The sequence below is a fragment of the Podarcis bocagei genome, assembly GCF_964188305.1.
Source record: "Podarcis bocagei genome assembly, chromosome: 2".
NCBI classification, from domain to species: Eukaryota; Metazoa; Chordata; class Lepidosauria; order Squamata; family Lacertidae; genus Podarcis; species Podarcis bocagei.
In genome coordinates, this window is record NC_138126.1 from 92,572,096 (window position 1) to 92,592,877 (window position 20,782).

At 45.0% G+C, this 20,782-nt stretch overlaps 1 protein-coding gene and 2 long non-coding RNA genes across 4 annotated transcripts; 1 reads left to right on the forward strand and 2 right to left on the reverse strand.

Annotated features, from left to right (window-relative positions):
- Positions 1–3: 3 nt before the first annotated feature.
- On the forward strand, positions 4–18,177 carry FBXW10B (F-box and WD repeat domain containing 10B). The gene is made up of 14 exons (XM_081183818.1): positions 4–699; positions 1,214–1,357; positions 2,814–3,020; positions 3,554–3,681; positions 3,964–4,083; positions 4,520–4,629; positions 5,190–5,393; positions 6,877–6,998; positions 8,284–8,432; positions 9,264–9,406; positions 10,939–11,097; positions 11,730–11,995; positions 14,902–15,036; positions 16,802–18,177. The coding sequence occupies exons 1-14, from the start codon at positions 156–158 to the stop codon at positions 17,674–17,676; spliced, it is 3,306 nt and encodes a 1,101-aa protein (XP_081039944.1). The 5' UTR covers positions 4–155; the 3' UTR covers positions 17,677–18,177.
- LOC308581457 lies at positions 5,150–16,850 on the reverse strand. 2 transcript variants are annotated; one of them, XR_014005087.1, is made up of 3 exons: positions 16,728–16,850; positions 14,351–14,448; positions 5,150–5,340 (listed from the first exon to the last, which is right to left on the reverse strand). It is a non-coding gene; the product is annotated as an uncharacterized lncRNA (long non-coding RNA). The 2 variants fall into 2 exon arrangements; XR_014005088.1 differs by lacking the exon at positions 16,728–16,850 and adding an exon at positions 16,096–16,146.
- LOC308581462 lies at positions 10,802–13,988 on the reverse strand. Its single transcript, XR_014005093.1, has 2 exons — positions 13,949–13,988; positions 10,802–11,079 (listed from the first exon to the last, which is right to left on the reverse strand). It is a non-coding gene; the product is annotated as an uncharacterized lncRNA (long non-coding RNA).
- Positions 18,178–20,782: the final 2,605 nt, after the last annotated feature.

A 20,782-nucleotide genomic window follows, 5' to 3' on the forward strand; every position in this document is an offset into this window, starting at 1 on the left:
AGAAAACTGTTGCTGCTAGACAGAGATTTAGGGTCATGGAGAGAGACTCTTAGGAAGCTGCTTGCTTGCCTTTGGCTGGTGGCCCTTGTGTCTGTGTGTGTGTGTGTGTGTGTGTGTGTGTGTGTGTGTGTGTGTGTGTAACACAGGCTAATACAATGAAGACCCACCCGGTGGTGGAAGTGGTTCCACAGCTCCTGGAATATAAACTAGAGTACTCTCCAGATCTGCGGTGTGACAAGCAAACAGACTTGGTGCCTGTTTGCTATCATTGCAAATCCTGCATCTTGTCCTGGAAGGCTCTCTCCACCCGAGAGTGGTTTGTGCGGGCCAGCCATATTTCTAAGGGGCAATTCTTGAAGGGGATCATAAAACGGTTCCAAAGCCAAGACCTCTTGAAGTATGCCTGGAACCTCCTGCAGTCCACCAATAGCAAGGATTTCACCTACAGCCGTTCCTGCGTCAGCTCCAGCTTCGCAGCATCTTCCACCTTGGACCGGGCACTTAATCCGAAGAAACTGGAGCATGCCATGGAAGACCTCTGGAAGTGGTTCTTAAATGCCAGTTTCTGGAGCAAAGCAAACTACCTCTTGCTTCTGCTGCAGATGTGTGACTCACAGTTGTTGCTGATGGCTGCCAACCTGGTTAGCATCCTCTTGAGCCAAGATGAGGCCACTTGCAAATCGGCGGACAACAAAACAGGTAATACTAATGCATTAGGAAGCTGAAGGTGCTATCTCTGACTCTCAACCAGACATCCCAGTAATGTGTGGAGGGGGAAATGGACAGTATCCTTTACTATTGTGCTAATCCTCATTGCATAGATATGTGTGGGGCAGCCAGCATCCTAGTTGCAACCAGCGAAACTGAATGAACTGTCCCAGCTTACATTGGCCAAGGATCCAGTTACATTCAGAAGTTCACGTGAAAAGGTGGGTGTGGTGGGGAACCTCCAGATGCTGCTGGACTTCAATTGCCATCACCTCTGGGTGGGTCTGATGGGAGTGGGAGTCCAATAACATTTGGAGGGCCATAACTTCCCCATACCTGACTTCAGAGAGGACCACGTTAAGTGTAGCTTGTAACTGCTCTTCCTTTGGTTGCAGACCAATGAGCAAAGAACCTAGATACAGAATCATTTCCTGTGGATTGTTTGTCTCTTACTGTTTTGTTTTTTCATTTTTTTCTATCTCCTGTGTGATTTAAATCTTTCCAGCTGTGCCAGATGAAGATCAAACAAGCAAGGATGTGATTCCTCTTAAGAAGCAGGAGAAATCTATCTCCCAGGTTCGGAGCCACCTCACATCTCACACCTCTGGTTTTACCTCGGGGGTTGCTTCAGAGAAGAGTGACTTATTTGGTATTATTTAATTCTGTTTATCCATCCATCCATTTCCCATTCCTAATACAGTCATACCTCTAGTTGTGTTAGGTTCACGTTGCATTTTTTCTGGGTATTAACACAGCAAACGCGTAAGTGTTTACTTCCAGGTTCGCCACTTTGTGCACAGAAGTGGCGCTTTACTTACGGACTTTTTGGGGTAAGAATGGCACCCTAGAATGCATCACGTCCGTAAGCAGAGGTACCACTGTATATATATGCCACTTTTAATATGCAAAATCCATAGTTATTTTTGGGTCAGCCAAAATGTCACAGAATAGTGAGCAAGCTTTCAAGTGCTCCAGAGTTCTTCCTTAGGCTAGAAGTTAAACTTGTGGTGGGGCTGGGAGATGGTCACATCTCCCTTTTGTCAAATTACCCTAACTAATGACATCCCTTATCACAAGAGCAGTGTACAACAAAGCTCATGCTGTCAACCCCACCAACCTCTGCAGCTGATCCAATAGACTAGACTTTGTCTTCCAGCCAAATGTCAATGTCTGCTTCTAACAGTGGCACCCCAGTGGAGCAAAAGAGGTCCACCCAGTATGAGCAGGTGGGTGGGTGGGTGGGGAACTGATGGCAATGCCACTGTTAGCCTGAACAAAACATGCTATGGCATTACTTAACTGCCTCCTTGTGATTTCAACTCTGGTGGCAGTCTTGGCTCTCCAGCATAGTTTCTGTGGCCATGCTGGCCATCCCAAGGTCATGGTTGGGAAACTCTCAATCAGAAAGTTGAGATCAGCCTTCCCCACTCAAGTTATGTCAAGGCTTGTTGATACCCCTGAGCTGCACCACCCTGTAGCTCTGGCGGGCCATCCTGCTCTGCTCTTCTTCTCATTCCACCTAATTCCCCTTCCAGCAATCCACTCCGCCAGTTGTAATTATAGATAACAGCCAGAATCACAGTAGTGGATGTTTTGATGAGATTAGTGATAATCAAGACAGACCATTGGTCTGTTTATCTCAGTGTTGTTCCCAGCAACCGGCAGCATCTCCCTATGATTTCACACCAGGGTCTCTTCCAAGGTCTTTACTTGGAGATGCTGCAGATTGAGCCTGGGACCTTCTGCCTGTGAAGCAGCAGCTCTACCACTTCTATGTCAATCCATGACTTTTCATTGTTCCTGGGTTTTCTCCAGGAGTCACATCTTGTTGGTAAATAATCGCAGCTACTACCCAGTTAGCATAATGGAAATCTGGTGTTGCATAGCCCCTCTTGAGATGTGGGACTGTATGAGACATTGGCTACGTCACCTACAAAGCCATGGTTCATATATAACATGTGTATGAGGAGGTCCAATTGCTCAAAGGCACAGGCTGCGTGTTCACTGCAGGGCTATAGAGGGTAACTTAAGATTCTTATCCTGCCCGTTCTTTTTATGGCCACTCTGTAATATTCCCTTGGTTGGTTTTCTCATCCACTCCGCAGGTCGTCTACGTTTGCAAAGGCTTTGGAGCAAAGAGTCAGATCAGATGTCTGAAGTAATGTCAGAGTACATGGATGAAGCCGCCAGCAGCTCTATCATACTGAATGTCGCGGAGCCTGTACCCACCCATCCCACAAAGCCCTTCAAAATCAACAAGTTCAAAGACTTCATTCGCTGTCTGCCCATCCACTTGTCCAAGTTCATATTGCGTAAGAACCTCTTGCCTTCCTCACAGTGCCAGATTTACTTATACACAAGCTAAATTAAGCTACATTCAAGAGTTTCAGATTATGAGGAATCTCTAAATACATTCTTTTAAAAACTAAATTTAATGTTTTACATAATGGGTTAAAAAGGAGAACAGGGAAAGCAGACTCTAAAACATACAATATTGCTCTGATATGACAACAATATACTTAATGGCTACACATTTGTCATACTGAGTTCATTAATTTGTGCAGAAATAGCTGTATTTTATAAGGTGTCCATGGTTAGATGGTTAGTTTTTTGTTATAGCCTTACCTGTGCCACCACCATATATGCCAATATTAAACTTCGTTATTTCTATTCCCATTGCCTTTTCTGTTTTTTGTTGTGTTTTTTAAAAAAATGTTTCCCGGCCTCTTAAACTTGACAAAAGCTTAGGGGCTTCAGCATGTCTTAATAAGTCCCTGAAGCAGCTTTCTAATGCTTCACTTTTAGGAAGCAACAGAGCAACAAGCTTCTCTTTGTGTTTCTCTAGGAATGCTGGACATGAAATCCTTGAACAGATGTGCTCTCGTGAGTGCACACTGGGACTTCCTGGTCAAACTAATCAAGAGGGATATGATAGCAAATCGTGCTCTCCAAAGTGAGATTGCATTCCTGCAGGTACTGTGGGATTCTCCTCAACCCTTGTGGTTTGTTAAGGGTACTGGGCATTGTAGCTCTTTGAAGGGCAAACTACGGTTCCCATGATTCTTTGGGGGAAATCATGTGCTTTCAATGTATTGCGTATTTGCAGTCATAATGTGTGGAGTGCAGTCAGTAAGGATGGACCTGCCCTCCCATGCAGAGGCCAAGCATTATCTTGCACCAACTGCAGCCGTTTTTGTCCTAACATTTCAGTGCTGACATATTTAACTAAATGATTTTGTCTTCTTTCTGTTGCAGGGGTCATGCCCTAAAGGAGCAATTTCCAACTATGCCAAAATTGTCAATGTTGCCATTCCTCGCATAAACTCTGAAGGTGACATCATCCGAAGCAAGGCCAAGTTAATCGTAACCATAAAGGTGCATTGTGGGTGTTCTGCATTCCTGGATTTTCTTGGATTGGGTTTGAGTAGGTGGTGGGAAATTCTTGGGCCCTATTCAGTTCTCTGCCATTGGTTGATCTCTCTGTTGGAGAGAGAGAGAGAGAGAGAGAGAGAGAGAGAGAGAGAGAGAGAGGGAGAAAGTGTGAAGTGTGAAGTTGTGTCAACCTGAAGCTATGCTCCTTCTTTCCCAAAGAAAGGAATAATAGCCCATATGTGTGCACAGCTTGCGGTGGGAGTCTGCGTACCTGTCTTGCCCTAGCACATTCTCTATACTGGGTAGAGGGGGCTTCTGACGATGGAAGTGGTGGTGGAGACAAAGCCCATTTCTGCCAGTTGAAGCAGAAGGCTACCTACTTCCTCGTTTGTCATTCTCTCATATCACCAGTCATCACTGCTTCTCATTCTGCTTTAAGGAGAATGAATACCTGCGCAAAGCTTATCATGGACAAGAGGTAGACATTGTCAAGTTGGAAGAACGGAATGTCTTCTGCAGTGGGTATAATGTCCGGATTCTAATAGACAGGTATGTGTACCTGGCAAGAAGTGTGTTTTGCCTCATTCCACCCTCCTTCCCCCCAAAAATCTGTAGATGTGCCTCACAACAACCAATGTTCCACAACATATGGGGCATTTTGTAAACCCATGAACCTCTGGTGATATTTTCAAAATAGTGAACACATATAGCTTTACTCCCAGGAGCAGCATGCTAAGGGAAACCTCTCTGTGTCTTTTATCTGCTTCCTGCCTCTGAATAAGTTGGCACAAGTGGTACAAGTAGAACGTACATTCCCATAATACATGCAAGTAGTCCAGTTCAGTTCCTTCTTAGAGGCCAAAAACACTTGGAGGAAACCAGATGAATGTTTGCTTAGTGTTGCATCTGTTGCTACATACTGGGATCTGGTGTGAGGGCATATGAAGCTAAGCAGGTCTGGATCTGTTTGCTGCTTGGATGGGGGACCTCCTGGGAATACTATATTAGCTGTCATGATGAAATCCACCATGGAATAAAGGCAGGATATGAAAGAAATAAGTCTATCAAATAAAACCAGGTTCTCCCTTCAACTTTCGCTTCCTCTTCAGTTTGGATCCAAACAGAGTGATTCACTATGGTGGTGGGAAGCTGATGGCCACTGGTTCTGTGGACCGGAAAGTCCGTTTGATGGATGTGGATGAGATGCGCTATGTCCCTCCTGCCTTTCTGGGACATGCTGGTAGCATCCGGGCTGTGTACCTCAATGAACAGAAAGGATTGCTTTTGAGTGGCAGCTATGATCTCAGCATCAGGTGAGCTGTGCTGATCCTAACATCTTTACATTGCATTTTTGGGGGGAAAGGCAAAATATGAAAGGTGTTAAGGGTACTTGCGGCCCATTTAATTCAACGTCCCTTGAGTGCTTCGTTGCTGGTGGGGCTTACAAATACTTCACACTGTATTATTATGCTCCTTGAGTCTAAAATAAGTTATGTACTCCCACAACAAGGATGAGGGCTCAGGGGTAATCTGTGGAGAGGTACATTCCAACACTGGATGGAGCCATAGCAAATGATGGTTGGAGTCAGAGAGCTCCAGAATTAGCTAATGTATTTTATTTTTTTAAGAAAATAATAATTATTATATACCATCCTTCATTCTCCATTTCCAGGGCACTTCGCACTGTAATGAAATATAGATCCACAAACTACAGAACACAACAGCAAATGAAACAGCAATGCACTTGCAACTCACTAGCAGAATTTCAAATAAATTGTTGGTTGACTAATTTGTTGGTGGCTCCAGTTCATTAAGGAGTGTCAGCTTCTGAACATTGTTTATTGAAACCCAGAAAGCGCATTAAAAACAACAACAGTATAGTGCCATGTGTTACATTGTATTCCATAATATATCATACCCATATCATCAAATTATTTAAACTTTAGTACATACTAGACAAGCTATAAAACCTGGTACCAACAGATCGGACAAGAAGATAGGTGAATGGAATGTCAGAACCTAAAGCAATTTTCATGCACATATCTACCAATTCAATCTCACCTTGGATTGGCCATTGCCACATATTGCCAATCCCCATACTAATTTGGTAGAAGAGTTTGGAGGAAGAGTTTGGATTTGATATCCTGCTTTATCACTACCTGAAGGAGTCTCAAACTGGCTAATATTCTCCTTTCCCTTCCTCCCCCACAACAAACACTCTGTGAGGTGAGTGGGGCCGAGAGACTTCAAAGAAGTGTGACTAGCCCAAGGTCACCCAGCAGCTGCATGTGGAGGAGCGGAGACGCGAACCCTGTTCCCCAGATTACGAGTATATTGCTCTTAACCACTACACCACACTGGCTACACCACACTAGTAGGCTACATAGTAGAAAGGGGGAAATGAAGCATTAACCCCAGTATCGTAATCCAAACAGAGAAAGACTGTGCAAAGCATATTGCTTCCAGATATTTATTCCCATTTGTTTGGTTACACCCCTATCTAGATATGCTTGAAATTTTAATAAGTCGTTATATTCTGGCTGTGTACATGCTTCTGTTTACTCAGCATCTCATGCACTTCCGCTACTAGTTTGGAAAGCAATGTATACACCATGTTGGCCACAATGCGCATCTATTCTGTTGTTTCTTGAGAAATACTGCATTTTGATGCAATTTCCCCTAAACCCGCTTTGATCCAAATTGATGGGGGAAACAGCCTAGCTATATTATAAGCTGGTAACATACATGCAACTTCAGTGTTTGTTTCTTCTCATCCTCTTGATCCATATCTTTTAGAATGTGGAATATCCTCACTGGGGCGTGTGTGAAAATTTTCAATGGCCACACAGGAAGCATCACTTGCCTGGATTTGTACAAGAGCAAGTTTGTGTCTGGATCCAAAGACTGCACAGCAAAATGTAAGCAAAACGTTGTCCGTCTCCTAGGGAAATATGGGAAAATCTACATACTATAGTTAAATTTAATGCAGAACTAAATTTAATGTAATGCAGAACTATGAGCACATCGTCAAGGTACTTTTAAAGTAGAATCATACCACTTTAAACAAACATGGCTTCTGGCTTCCTCCAAAGAATCTTGGGAACTGTAGTCATTAGAAGGCTCCTACTGGCACTGTGGTCTAAACCACTGAGCCTCTTGGGCTTGCTGATCAGAAGGTCAGTGGTTCGAATCCCCGCGATGGGGTGAGCTCCTGTTGCTTGGTCCCAGCTCCTGCCAACCTAGCAGTTTGAAAGCATGCCAAAAAGTGCAAGTAGATAAATAGGTACCGCTCTGGTGAGAAGGTAAACGGTGTTTCTATGTGCTGCTCTGGTTTCGGTGTTCCATTGCACCTGAAGCGGCTTAGTTATGACCCGGAAAAACTGTCTGCGGAAAAATGCCAGCTGCCTCGGCCTGTAAAGCGAGACGAGCGCCGCAACCCCAGAGTCGTATGCGACTGGACTTAACTGTCAGGGGTCCTTTAACTTTACCTTTTATTGCAGAATAACATGTTGCAGTGCATCCTCAATACAGTCGTACCTTGGTTCTCAAATAGCATAGTTGCCAAACAAATCGGCTCCCGAATGCCACAAACCCAGAAGTAAGTTTTCCAGTTTGCGAGTGTTTTTCAGAAGCTGAATGTCTGACACAGCTTCTGCTTGAGTGCAGGAGACTCCTACAGTCAATCAGAAGCTGCGACTTGGTTTTTGAACAGTTTTGGGAGTCAAATCGACTCCCGGGACAGATTAAGTTCGAGAATCAGTGTAGCACTGTATCTAACAGGAGTGTTCCAGTTCAAGGTGCCAATATGCCTTCCTCCATAAGTTGCAAGGGGTCAAGCAAGACTGTTCACGCACACCGTTTTCCATTTTTCCTCTCCGGTAGACACTCAGCATTCTATTTTGGCTGAAGGCCACTAAGGCTGCTCAGTCCTCATTGGGATTTTCTTTTCTGCTTCCAGAGCAAGTGCTGGGGGTTGCTTGGTCATCAGGGGGAAGGGGACTGAGTGACTCTTCGGAGCAGATGCTGCTGCTAAATATGCTGCCACCTGTAGAGATTTTTTTTGCAAGAGAGTACTGTCCATCTCCCAGCCTGTCTGTGTCTTTGGCAAGGTCTCTGAGATCCTGCACTCAGCTTAATGGCAACAGGAGACTGCTCAGGGTTGTGCTGAAAATGAATAACGGCATCTTTTTGTGTTTTTCACAGTGTGGGATATAGAAACTGGAAAGTGCGTTAAGACTTTCGCACACAAAGCTATTGTTTGGGCTGCTAAGATGAATGAAACACATGTTGTGAGTGCCTGCGATAAGGGCATAGTGAAAGTGTGGCATGCTGAGACATGTATACTGATAAAGGTAAGACTTAAAACGCAGTGGCCGACTCTGAAAATGCTGTCAGCTCAGTATGTGGCACCAAGCAACACATTTAAGGTGGAGTCAGAGCAGTGGTGGGGAAACTCAGGCCGGGGTGGGCGGGCGGGAGGGTAACATGGCCCTCCATACTTCTCTACTGCTCTTGCCAAAAGTTTGTATGCAAACAATGGGGCTCTATCTTCCTTGGGAACACAGAGAAAGGTCAGCGAGACCTTTCAAGCTTCTTTGGCATTTCATGAATACAGGGATAGCAAAGGGACTAACCCAGGCAAGCGTCAAACAATCAGAAGAGAGCTGGCTTACAGTGACCACTCATTCAGAGTGAAATATGGGAACTGCCCCTGGCAGCAGGGGTTTTCTAGGTGGGCAGCAATAGGTATTTAGTGTACAACTTCACCAAAAGTGGTTGCTAATTGCAATACATCATGTCTGTGACACACTCATAGAATTCTGAATGTTTGGTGAGGCAAACCTCTGTGAGAAAGTCTTGCAGGTCTTTCTTCAGCAGGGCTTGTTCGTTTAATCACAGGTAAAGTTTTAATTATGCTTTCTAAAATTTTTCCTGGGGTTGAAGTTAGCCTAATCAGTCTGAATGATTCCTTGCTCCCTTTTAAAGGGGTTATATTGATCTCCTTCTACTCCAGTAAGAAAGCTGACATTTCTGGTAGGTTAGATGCTTAGCACTCAGCAACAGGCGGCCAGTGGAGGTTAGTCACATCTTTACCACCAACAAAGTAAACAATGGCATCATAATTCTGTGGTTGCTGGAAGCCTCTAAAGAGCATGCAAAAACAAGTATGTTTCATTTTCCAGACTTTACAAGGGCATCTGGGCCCTGTGACATGCCTGTCGTTTGATGAGTGGCATCTTGTGACAGGAAGCAATGACGGCTATATCCTGGGATGGAGCATGCACGGAAATCACAAGAGATGCTTGGGGGCTTTCAGACACCCCATGTAGGTATTGTTTATTGCAGTCAAAAAGCTGCAGACTTTGTGATGTCCTTAGCAATGACTCTTGATCCTTATGTGTTTGGAGTAGTTTTTATAAAGGACAAAGCTAACTGGAACTGTGAATCTTTCCCATTGCCAAAATCCCTTCTGTACGAGATGAGATAGCTCTCTGCTTTTGAACCATACAAGGTTCATCTTTTCTTTTAACTCTCACCCACCTCCAAGATGGCAAACCTAAGACCACAGAACCTAGCATGACTCTACTATGAATGGCTTGTCTCCACCTTCAAAGTCCTCTACGTTAAAGCTGTTCATGGGATTTACCACTTCAGTTAATATTTAGTCTATATCACATCTCAAAAGTGTGTGTGTTGTGAGCTGGTAATGATGAAAGGATACAGCAAGAAAGAAGGAGAAGAAGAAGAAGGAGAAGAGTTTGGATTTGATATCCCGCTTTATCACTACCCGAAGGAGTCTCAAAGCGGCTAACAATCTCCTTTCCCTTCCTTCCCCAAAATAAACACTCTGTGAGGTGAGTGGGACTGAGAGACTTCAGAGAAGTGTGACTGGCCCAAGGTCACCCAGCAGCTGCATGTGGAGGAGCGGAAACGTGAACCCGGTTCCCCAGATTACGAGACTACCGCTCTTAACCACTACACCACACTGGCATGTGGTTACAGGCCTCTGAAAGATGGTGGCCATTTTTCACTTTCCATCCCCATCAGACTACTTTACTCCAGAAAGGCAGTAAGTTGTGCCTCTTCATTCACTAGGCTGTACTCCAGGGATGGTGATCTTGCTGGCTGGGGCTGATGAAGGTTCGAGTCCAACAATAGTTGAAGAGTCACCTACCCTTGCTGTACTCTCTGTGGTCCTCTTCTCTAAGTTTGTCTCACTTCTCCCAGGTTCCTGCTGGCCTGCCTTGGCACATAGAAGAAGGTGCCTCTAGCATTTCTGGACTCGAGCCAATGCCAGTTCTCGGTTCAGGCGGTTCTCCACCCAGCCCCTTATGTCAGCATACAATCCTTCAACACGGTGTTGACTTTCTTTCTCCCTCAACTGCCTAAAAGTAAATTGGCTCACATTTTGTTTGCTTACGTTTAGCGCTCTGCTGATCCGGGTGCGTTCTTGCAGTAACTTTTCACTTCAGGTGGCAGCCTGTTTAAACCTCAATTTGTCATTTTCCTAGTAAACAGCACTTGCTTGACATATTTTCTGCTCAGAGTAACACATGAGGGAAGGATAGGAACTAGGGGTGGTATTCCACTAAGTTCTACTCAGAATAGACTAATTCAAATTAATGAACATTGACTGTATTATGTGCATTCAACGTGTTTGTGCAAATAGACAAAGTTGTACTAGTAATAATCCCCCCCAATTTCACCTCAGTCATGAATATTCCTTGTAAAACACATCCTCCATTTGTTTACTTTGAGGAGTGTTAATTCATCATTCTACACCAAGACACCCTTACAGTCTCAATGTTGTCCTCATAAGAGCAAGTGCTGTATTTCAACAACTTTCCTTGTTTGTAGGGAGGTTCTGTCCCTGGGATTTCTGTATCTCAGAGTCATCAGTGGCTGTGCGGATGGGAAGATACGCATATTCAACTTCCTGACAGGGACCTGCCTGAGAGTTTTGAGAGCCAATAGCAGAGGTGACCCCGTCGTGTCCTTCTGTATAGTGGAAAACACGTAGGTTGCAGACATTATTTCCCAGTTCTTAAATAATAAAGGTTGTCATATACATTTCTGAGGAAATGTGTGGGCTGGCATGTGAAGGGCCTTGGATTGCTTCCGGAGTGATTGTCTGAATTGCTGGTGGACGGCACTGCTTTGCTGTGGTTCTGGTCCTGTTTGGATGGATGTTTCTAGAGAGTGACGCTTGGGGAGTGCTCTTCAGCCCTGTGGAGTCTTCAGTGCAGGGTTCCTCAGGGTTTGATGTTATCCCCTATGGCTGTTTAACATCTACATGAAACCAACGGAACCATTCCCATGCAAATGACAGCTTTAGAGGAGCAATTTTCATTAGGACTGCACCAAGGGAACGAGAGTTTAAAATTTCTCCTCCCCCATTTGCTACAATTCTATAATTCTCAGTCTTCCACCCCGCCACGTGATTGCTATTTGCATTTGGAAAAAAATCAAATCATGTCACTAGTTGCAGGAAAAGGCAGTGTGGCAGTAAGCTACATCCATACCACCTTTCCTTCCTTGCAGATTGAAGGTTCTAATAATGCCTCACTCCTCACTTTATAGCACTACATGTTTGGTACTTTCTGACAGTTGGCCATGGTGTTTTCTCACTACCTTTGCCTTTCTTTTAGGCTACTGGTCAATGCACTGGGCAGTGTGGTTATGTTCCAGTTTGAGGAAGTAGTGTGGGACCACACACTAGCTTCCGAACAACTAACTAAAAGGAAAGAAAAGAGCAAATTTGACGACAAAGCATTGCAAATAATGCCGCCACATTTACTTTCTGGGCGGAAGAAACGGTCCCACAGGAATAAATGGAAGCTTTACAACACCAGAACAGTATTTTCCTATGACATTACTCGGAAGTCGACGAAATACTTCAGAAATTCTACTGCAGGTACTGCTCCTGATGCCCATCAAGTATTAAGTTACCGTATTTTTCGCCCCATAAGACGCACTTTTTCCCCTCCAAAAATGAAGGGGAAATCGGGGTGCGTCTTATGGGGCGAATGCCTGCAAGCCTCGCGCGCCCGGCAGGAGGTCCCACCGGGTGCGCGAGGCTTGGGGCGGCAGCCTGTCGCCCGAAGCACGGGGAGCCCTCGGGAGGGCTCCCCCTGCTTCGGGCGAGTGTCTGCAAGCCTCGCGCACCTGGCAGGAGGTCCCAGCGGGTGCGCAAGGCTTGGGGCGGCAGCGGACTGCTTGCGCGCACCTAGAAGCTTGGGGCGCGCTGAGCTCAGCACGCCCCAAGCTCCTGGTGTAGCGCAGCGATCCGCTAGCCCTGGGAGAGCCCCGCGGCTCTCCCAAGGCTAGCGGACTGCTTGCGCGCACGCAGAAGCTTGGGGCGCGCTGAGCTCAGCACGCCCCAAGCTTCTAGGTGCGCGCAAGCAGTCCGCTGCCGCCCCAAGCCTCGCGCACCCGGTGGGACCTCCTGCCGGGTGCGCGAGGCTTGGGGCGGCAGCGGACTGCTTGCGTGCACGCAGAAGCTTGGGGCGCGCTGAGCTCAGCACGCCCCAAGCTCCTGGTGTAGCGCAGTGATCCGCTAGCCCTGGGAGAGCCCCGCTGCTCTCCCAGGGCTAGCGGACTGCTTGCCGGCACGCAGAAGCTTGGGGCGTGCTGAGCTCAGCACGCCCCAAGCTCCTGGTGTAGCGCAGCGCACCTGGGGGGGAAATAAAATTTTTTTCCTTTATTTCCCCCCAAAAAATCTAGGTGCGTCTTATGGGCCGGTGCGTCTTATGGGGCGAAAAATACGGTAAATGGCAGGTGAAATCCTGCAAGTGTTGATAGGAGTCAAGAAGGGAGGGACTTCTTCACCCTTTTACAAATTCTTCCAGGGTGTTTAGATGGCTTGTATACAGCCTCGGTCATCTCTCCTTTAAATTCTAATACTCTGTGATGATAAGCATCACATTTGATCTATGTTGCATTTGACATGCAGTAAAAGGGTGGTCTGATCCTCCTTTTATCACTCACAAAGAGGAATGAAAAATCTATCTGTACTCCAAATGTTGTTGGACTATAACTCATATCATATGCAGCCAGTTTAGCCAATGATTAGAGATGATAACTGCTGTCAAGCAACATCCGGGGACCTCAGTTTGAAGGATATATCATCATTTAGGATTATGTGAGCAAGCTGCAGTGAGCCTTGGGCTCACACAACTGCCCCTGCCACTCTGCTGTGGCTACAAAGAAGAGTTTGGAAGGTTTTGCTCAACCACAGCTTGCTTGTTTTGCCCCAACTGCAAAACCATGGTTGACATTAGCGATGGTTTATTTGACACAAGCTAGCTTTGAACTACATTGACATTAAGCACAGCTTATTGGTTTGGAGAACTCAACAAGCTGTGGCTAAGCAGAAGTGAGAGCTTCCAAGTGCCTCTTCATGGCTGTACCAGACAAGATGGGTGACCTTTCAAACCTGAGGCTTGCAGCGGCTCACTCCAGCTTGTTCATCAAACTATGCTTTAGCATGACACCCCAATGCAGCCATTGAGTTGTGCAAATGCCGAGTAATCAGACTCCTTTTGCCCACTCAGTTTGCTGCAGGGTAAAGCAAAAACAACCAAAATCTGAGCATATGAACCAGTTCTGGGTACATATGCAAAACAGATGGCTGTGCGGGGATATTTCAGGTCATTGGTGGCTGTTTGAAGATAGAATGAATTATCTGTAGGTTTTAATACACAAGCGATCTGCAATGTCCTGCTTTATACTGTTTTTTGGATAGGTAAAAAGCGGAACTCATGTAATATAATCATGGATTTGTGAGCAGGATTGGGGGACCTTATGCCCAGAGACCAAATCCAGCCCTGACTGCAATGCATCCTTACAATAAGATAACACCTCTTACTTGCCTGGATGAAGGATGGAGACACGTGGCTGTGTGTGTGTGTGTGTGTGTGCATGGGCGCACATGCAGAAACCTAGCCCTTTTGTGTCTCAGCTACTGTAGGAAGATAAAAGTTACATCCATTGTTCACCCACTTGGACCACACCCAAGACTGTCACGTGACCCTTAAAAAGTTCTCCATGAGGAAATGTGGCTTTTAGACTAGAAAATATACAATCTAGGGCCACCTTCCCTTCATCAGATGGCGTCATATTCTGCTTGATGACATTCTCCTAGGTTATTATTGATTAAACTTATTAGTCACTTTTCTTTTTTTCATATACAAGATACTCAAAGCAACTTAACAACAATAAACATATAACACATATATTAAAAGCAACATTAAAAAATTATAAAACCTACCTCCATTACAGAAAGAAAGGCTGGATATTTCTGGGTTCCTAGGAATATTCATCAGAAATCTTTGTGTAGTTTTGCAAGATGGGCTTGATCTTGGTTCTCTGGAATAATGAAGAGTAAGACGGGTTTCTACTGAAGTACTCCTTTTGAATGTGTTCTAATAAGTTCTTAAGAATTATACAAGACCAACTGCACAGTAGTTAGATAATCCCTTTGGTGAAGAAGTCCTATCAGACTACTTTTCACATTTTTCTAATTTCACAATATTCCAATTAACTAGAATTTCTGGAGAGAGGAAACAGATATCAAGTGATACATTGCTCATATATGTTCAGGATGTTTGTAACTGACACAAAACTGATAAGCCCAAGCTCACTGGCATGCACAGTCCCACTGATCCACAAGACACAACTCTGGAGTTAAGCCATTTGAAGATTGCAGCCATATAGCCATATTCTCATATACTTGGAAGAAAGTCTGACTGCGTTCAGTAGGACTTCCTTCACAATAAGTGTTCTTTGGACAGCACCCGGATTTATTGCCTTCTTTTCTAGCTCTTCGTTATCAAATTTCGAAGGAACCTCTTCCCAGGATGCGCGAAAATGTAGTAACCCTGGAAATGAAGCCAGATGAGCAGACTAGACTCTCTTCTATTGCCGCGCATTCAAAATCTGTAACAACTCTAGTAGGTAAGGAACTATGGTGTATTGAAAATGTGCAGCTGCATTTAAAGGTGCCATTTGTTCCTGTAGTCCAGCTTTAGGCCACTAGAGCTGATTAGCATACTCAAAATAAACAGTATGCAAATTGTAGATTTGGGAGGTGTAGTGGAAACGCCAAAGAAGGATCGAGCAGGCTTAGGATTGGCCTTGCGCAATCAACCATTCCTTGAAGGCCGCATGTCCTCGCAGGAGCACTCCTGCCCTTGAGGGTGGCCAAGCTCGGGCTCGATTGCCCAGATTATGGGACTGGGAGGCAGTGGCGTAGCGTGGGTTGTCAGCACCCGGGGCAAGGCAAGTAATTTGCGCCCCCTAACCCGTGGATTTGCGCCCCCTAACCCGTGGATTTGTGCCCCCTAACCCTAACCCCCAGATGTTGCGCCCGGTGCGGCCGGCCCCCCCTGTACCCCCCACGCTACGCCACTGCTGGGAGGAGCCCTAATCACCACAGGCGGCGGCCGTGGAGGCATTTGATGCAGAGAGTCTGGGTGCGGGGCAACATAGTCAACGTTGCTGCATCACAGACTGGACGCTGTTGTTCCTGAGGCTGCCTCCCCCCCATGGCTGGAACAAGGGATTTGGTGATCTGGTGCTATATGTGGGTTGTCTGAGTGAAGGTATTGTGGGGATTGCTTCTTTGTGATTGTTTCTTTGTGTAAGAGGGTGGATCATAGATTATCTGGGGAGGTTTTACACGAGAAGCCTATTTTGTTCAAATAAAAATCTTTCCCTCCACTAAGCGCTCTATGGTCCATCAGAGATCCATTAAAAAACCTGCGATTGACTTGGCATAACAGGAGGGGGGAATGTAGATTTTAAAACAGACTGACGGAAGGTGAGGGTGGGGAAAGTAAAATGTGGGTCAGGGCATGGGAATATCCTTTACTACATGTTAAAGTGAAATAGTAAAGAGGCAGGTGGGAAATGGGATAAACAAAGCACCACAAAGCAGCAGGTTAAGGGATGTTAAATTAGAAAGAGAAACAGAGCCAATATACATTTTAGATCGTACAAATGTCAAACACGTACTCTACCCTTTGTCTCCATAACATCCACCTCACACTCCTGCATGACATAATAGTAGCCTGGAACTGTGCTTGTCTTGGCGCACCATGGCAACCACTTTGACATCATCAGCAACAATGAATTCATCTCACAGTAAATACCAGTGCTGCAGTTTAGGTGAGTTGAAGACTTTGGGCCCTCCTTTACATGGTAATGTGCAGAGTGAGCTCCACATTTTTGTGAGCCATTGAGCAACAAGCTTATCATCTGGCACCACTCCTTCCTCCTAGTCATATCCCTTCCCTCTTTGGACTTTCGCCCTTAAAACTAAAGTGCCATCCAACATGATTTATTCCTCCCCACCTCAAACAAACACCCAAGCCTTCTCCCCATCCTGCTCTACTCATCAGGCTTTGCAGGCCCCTACCCACCTACCCATATTCAGTCATTCAGCCCCCCCCCCTATCCTGCACAAACCACAGCCCCCAGTCTCACAGAGAGAGGAGAGGGGAAGCATTCAGCAGGAAGCTAGCTACTCTTCTTCTAGCTCTTCTGACAGTGGAGCTCCTGATCCCCATAGGTTCCTCTTTCAATCCATGGATTTTTAAAAGACTTCATTTGGGGGGTCTTCTGATCTACCAAGTAGGGGCCCAGACCTGTGCTCCAAGTTCTGCCCTGCCTTCCCCCAGGTGCTAATCTTCACTCATCTCACTTTTATTTTTGAAAACAGGAGATGAGTTAGAGGAAAACAAGCCCTTAGCCAGCAACTTTGCATCGGGCCAGGATGCTGATGCTTTCATAAAGCACATAAAGAAGAGGCGTTTCCATGGTCCCCTGTCTGGTGACCAGATACTTCTCACTGTTAGCACAATGCAGCATGCCTACCAGACAGACCAAGTCAGTGCCAACATGGCATACAATATGAAAATCAAAGATGCCTGGGGGCCTGCCTTTCTCCAGAAAAATTTGCCCCAAAAGACCCCTGGTGCCCAAAGTCCAGAGCAACTGAAAATGGATCCATCAACCCAGCTGAAACGACTGAAGGCTGCCCGTTGCATGATCGGCATGGAAAGGATTTCCACACCTTATGAAACCAAAACGCTGCAGTTAAGCTTAAAGAACTCCTTGCTTGGAAGCAGGGTGAAATCCTTCATCCCAGCCCCCACTATTACACGTTCCCAATCATGCAGCAACTTGGCCAGAGGGGGAAAGATTTCTCGCCAGGCAAAGATACCATCTCCACCTGCCATAGGGCACGTCGTTGGTCACTTTACAAGCTCTGTCGAATCCATCAAAGTGCCCCGAATGAAGATTGCCCAACCCGATAGAGACATGATACCACGGCGACCCAAACTCTTCTTCACCCACACTCCAAACCCATACCGGCTCAATTCTGGGTTCCGGCTTTTGACAACCCAACAGATGAAAGAGTATGAAGAAGCTAAGGCGCACGAGTATCAGGCACAGAAGACCAAGGTTATAGCAAACAGAGAAAAGGAGTGTAAAAATGCCTGGCTAAGGAAAATTAAAGGTCTCCCCATCGATGATTTCAACAAGGAGGGCAAAGTTGCAGCTCCTGAGCTTGGAGAGAATGTTTTCATCTGAACTTTGCTTTTCAAAGCAGCCTGCTAGTCCTTCCAAACAACTGCCTACAAACCAAACAGCTGGCACTGGAGAGCTTTGGGCTGAATTTTTACCCTCAGCTTGAAGCTACCTTTCAGAAAATGCTAACAAACTCTATTGAATTATCCATATTTTCACATAGCTGAGAAGGTGGGACTCTGGGCTGCACTGGGGGTGGGGTGGGCTGGATATGATGGGGAAACTACTTCACTCCGCAAAGAAATGTTTTTCCAGTTTGCAATGAGTGCTGTTTACAAATGCTCCTGGTCTCTAGAGAAAGGTTTATTAACATGACTCTACAATGATTCTGTTTGTAAGCTTTGTTTCTAAGACTGTGTGTACACTTCTCAAAGCTCACCATATAGCCCAAATCTTAATGAAAATGTTCTAAACTTTGCAGTCCTATTGAGGACATCCTCCAGGTGTCCAAGAGTCACCATCAATTAATATATGTTCAAAAAATAAAGAAACCTGGCTACAACAGCTCTTACAGCAGTATCTGCTTTGTAATGAACTTGTTTCCTTACTTGTTGCTTTTCATGTAGGTCTTGTTCCCACCTTCCAAACAGGGTGGAAGGAGCAGCATATTAAATTCCCCACAATATCAGACTGTCTCTATCCCACTTCATGTTTAAGTGGGCCTTAAAGACAAATTTTTTCTCTCTGCAGCCTTCACTAGTTGAAATAAATTAGACTGCTAATACTATACAATATTCCAAATTGTTAATATGTTGAGTTTATGCTGGGCTGGCTAATAGTTTGGGGTAACTTTTTAGTTATTAGTGTGGTTTTTATTTAGTGTTTTTAAATGTTATTTGTATTGGTTGGTGTTTTTTGTATATTTATTAAGTTTATTTATTAAACTTCGAAGTATCTAGGACAATATTGTTCCTCTAACACTGAAACTACCTTAGAGTGACAGGTCTGAGATTATGCTTAGCATCTCCTTCACAGGAAGAAGTTGAGCAGATCCATTTTGTCCCAGATGCTGGTGTGGTTTTGGCATTGATTCATCTTTGACACCTGCTTTGTGTGGTTCACAAATTATACAAGGGGGAAGACAAGGGGATAACTAATCCCATTTGAAAGAAGTCCAACCAGATGATCCCCAACTTGGCACAGAGCTGTAAATCTAACTTGGTGAGACCAGCTGAAACTGAAATGTTGTTTAAATTGTGTGTTATTAAATTGTTATTTTGTGGTTGGTTTTACTGTTGTTGTTTTAATTTAAACATTTTAAGCCACCCAAAGTTCCTGACAGTTTACAGGCTTTGTGTTAATATTGCAGATAAATTAATAAACAAAATAAATAAATTTGTCCTTAGTCCTGCTTTTGGGGATGGGGCAAAGGGAAAATATAATGAATAAATGTAATTTTCTATGGAAATTGCAGTCGAGTTGGTGCTGGACTTTCTGTCCTTTAGACTTCTTTTTACCGTTTATAAGCAGTTTTAGCAACAGCTAACCATCTCATATGTTTGCAAAGATAGTATAAACCACCATCTAGTTTTTCCTGACTCTGGCCACTGAGTTACTATCAGTATTTAGTTCTTCTTATTGACATTAAATACCATATTTGGTATGGAGGTTCCTAGCAGAGACACAAACCCACAAACTGTTCACATTTAACAGCTTTTGCCATGCTGAAATTATCTGCCTTTTGGCCTGTTCCTTTGAAGATTTACTCTGAAATTACAGTGCTATCCTAGTCATTTCTACTATGTGCCCTCCAGTTCAATGTGACTGATTCGCAGATTGCAACCTAAAGCTGTGTGCACATTACTGCTTACCTCCAGCACCTTCCCACCACTGGTGTTTGAAGCTGAGTAGACATGACAATAGCCATAATCCATAGGTATCCTGTGACTTCTTGAGAAATACTTCTGTTTGATGTGTTTTCTCTCAAACCAGCTTTAATCTGATTAGAAAACAGAAGCCACAGTTAAGCTGAGGTGTGTACATTTTGGGCAGCATTATGCACTCACGGGTGACAGGACTTGCACAGAGGGCGGATTAGGCAATGAACATCATATGAAGACCTCCCTGCCCCCTCTCTGGTGGGAACAGCAACTTGAAATATGGGGGGTAGGAGGGAGACTACCTCGCCACATTTGAAATCACTAACGTGTACATAGCCTCACTCTCACAGAGCCCAGGGGTGCTTACTGCCTGTAAAGCAGGCATGGCCAAAGTTGGCCCTCCAGATATTTTGGAACTACAATTCCCATCATCCCTAACCACTGGTCCTGTTAGCTACAGATGATGGGAGTTGTAGTCCCAAAACATCTGGAGGGCCAACTTTGGCCATGCCTGCAAATAATCTGCATCACATTGCATGAGTTTCTTGGGCCCAGCAGCATTTTAACCATGCTGCTGTTGCACATGTACAGTTGATTTTGGCTATACTCCTCAAAGCTTCGATGGGAACAGCCTCAAATAGCTGCGTTGAATAGTTAAAGCCTTTTGGAAAGGATGAAACCACCTGCAGAAGAAGCATGAAACTGAATGATACGGAAACAGCAACAAACAGGGAAGGACAGGGGAGATCTCCACTGAGGCCAGGGCTGGATTTAGGTTTGATGAGGCCCTAAGCTACTGAAGGTAATGGGGCCCTTTATATGTCCAGCTGTCCTTTGTCAACAATAAATTGTCGCTGGTTTTTGTGTTGAATGTGGTCATTTATGGACCTAATAGGTATCGAAAGCAATTTGGCACTGTTGCTGTATGTAGGTTTTATTTTATTTGTTTTTAACTTATATTTTGGGAATGTACATCCAGTTTTTCCCCTTTAATTTTTTTTGGCCCCCCCAAGAGAGTGGAGCCCTAAGCTATAGCTTGTTTAGCTTATACATACATCCAGCACTGACTGAGGTAGAACTGACTGCAGCCTGTAGAAATCAACTGAGAAATTCAAGATTTTAATGTTGCTCACAGTGGATGAACAGGCAGGTAGCAATAAAGAACAAGCTTGTCAACATTTGAAGCCATGCAAGTCCTGGAAGGGCAAGGCTTCTGCATGCAACTGACACCTTGATATGGGTTTGGAGGGGTCCTGAGGGGGCAATATAGGGTGATTGGTCTCTCCTTG

Bases quoted from the DNA above. Each gene is read 5' to 3' on its own strand.
- FBXW10B (XM_081183818.1), top strand. From the start codon at position 156: ATGAAGACCCACCCGGTGGTGGAAGTGGTTCCACAGCTCCTGGAATAT. The intron at 700-1,213 runs GTAATACTAATG...AAATCTTTCCAG, and splicing joins ATCGGCGGACAACAAAACAG to CTGTGCCAGATGAAGATCAA. The intron at 15,037-16,801 runs GTAAGGAACTAT...TTTTGAAAACAG, and splicing joins ATCTGTAACAACTCTAGTAG to GAGATGAGTTAGAGGAAAAC.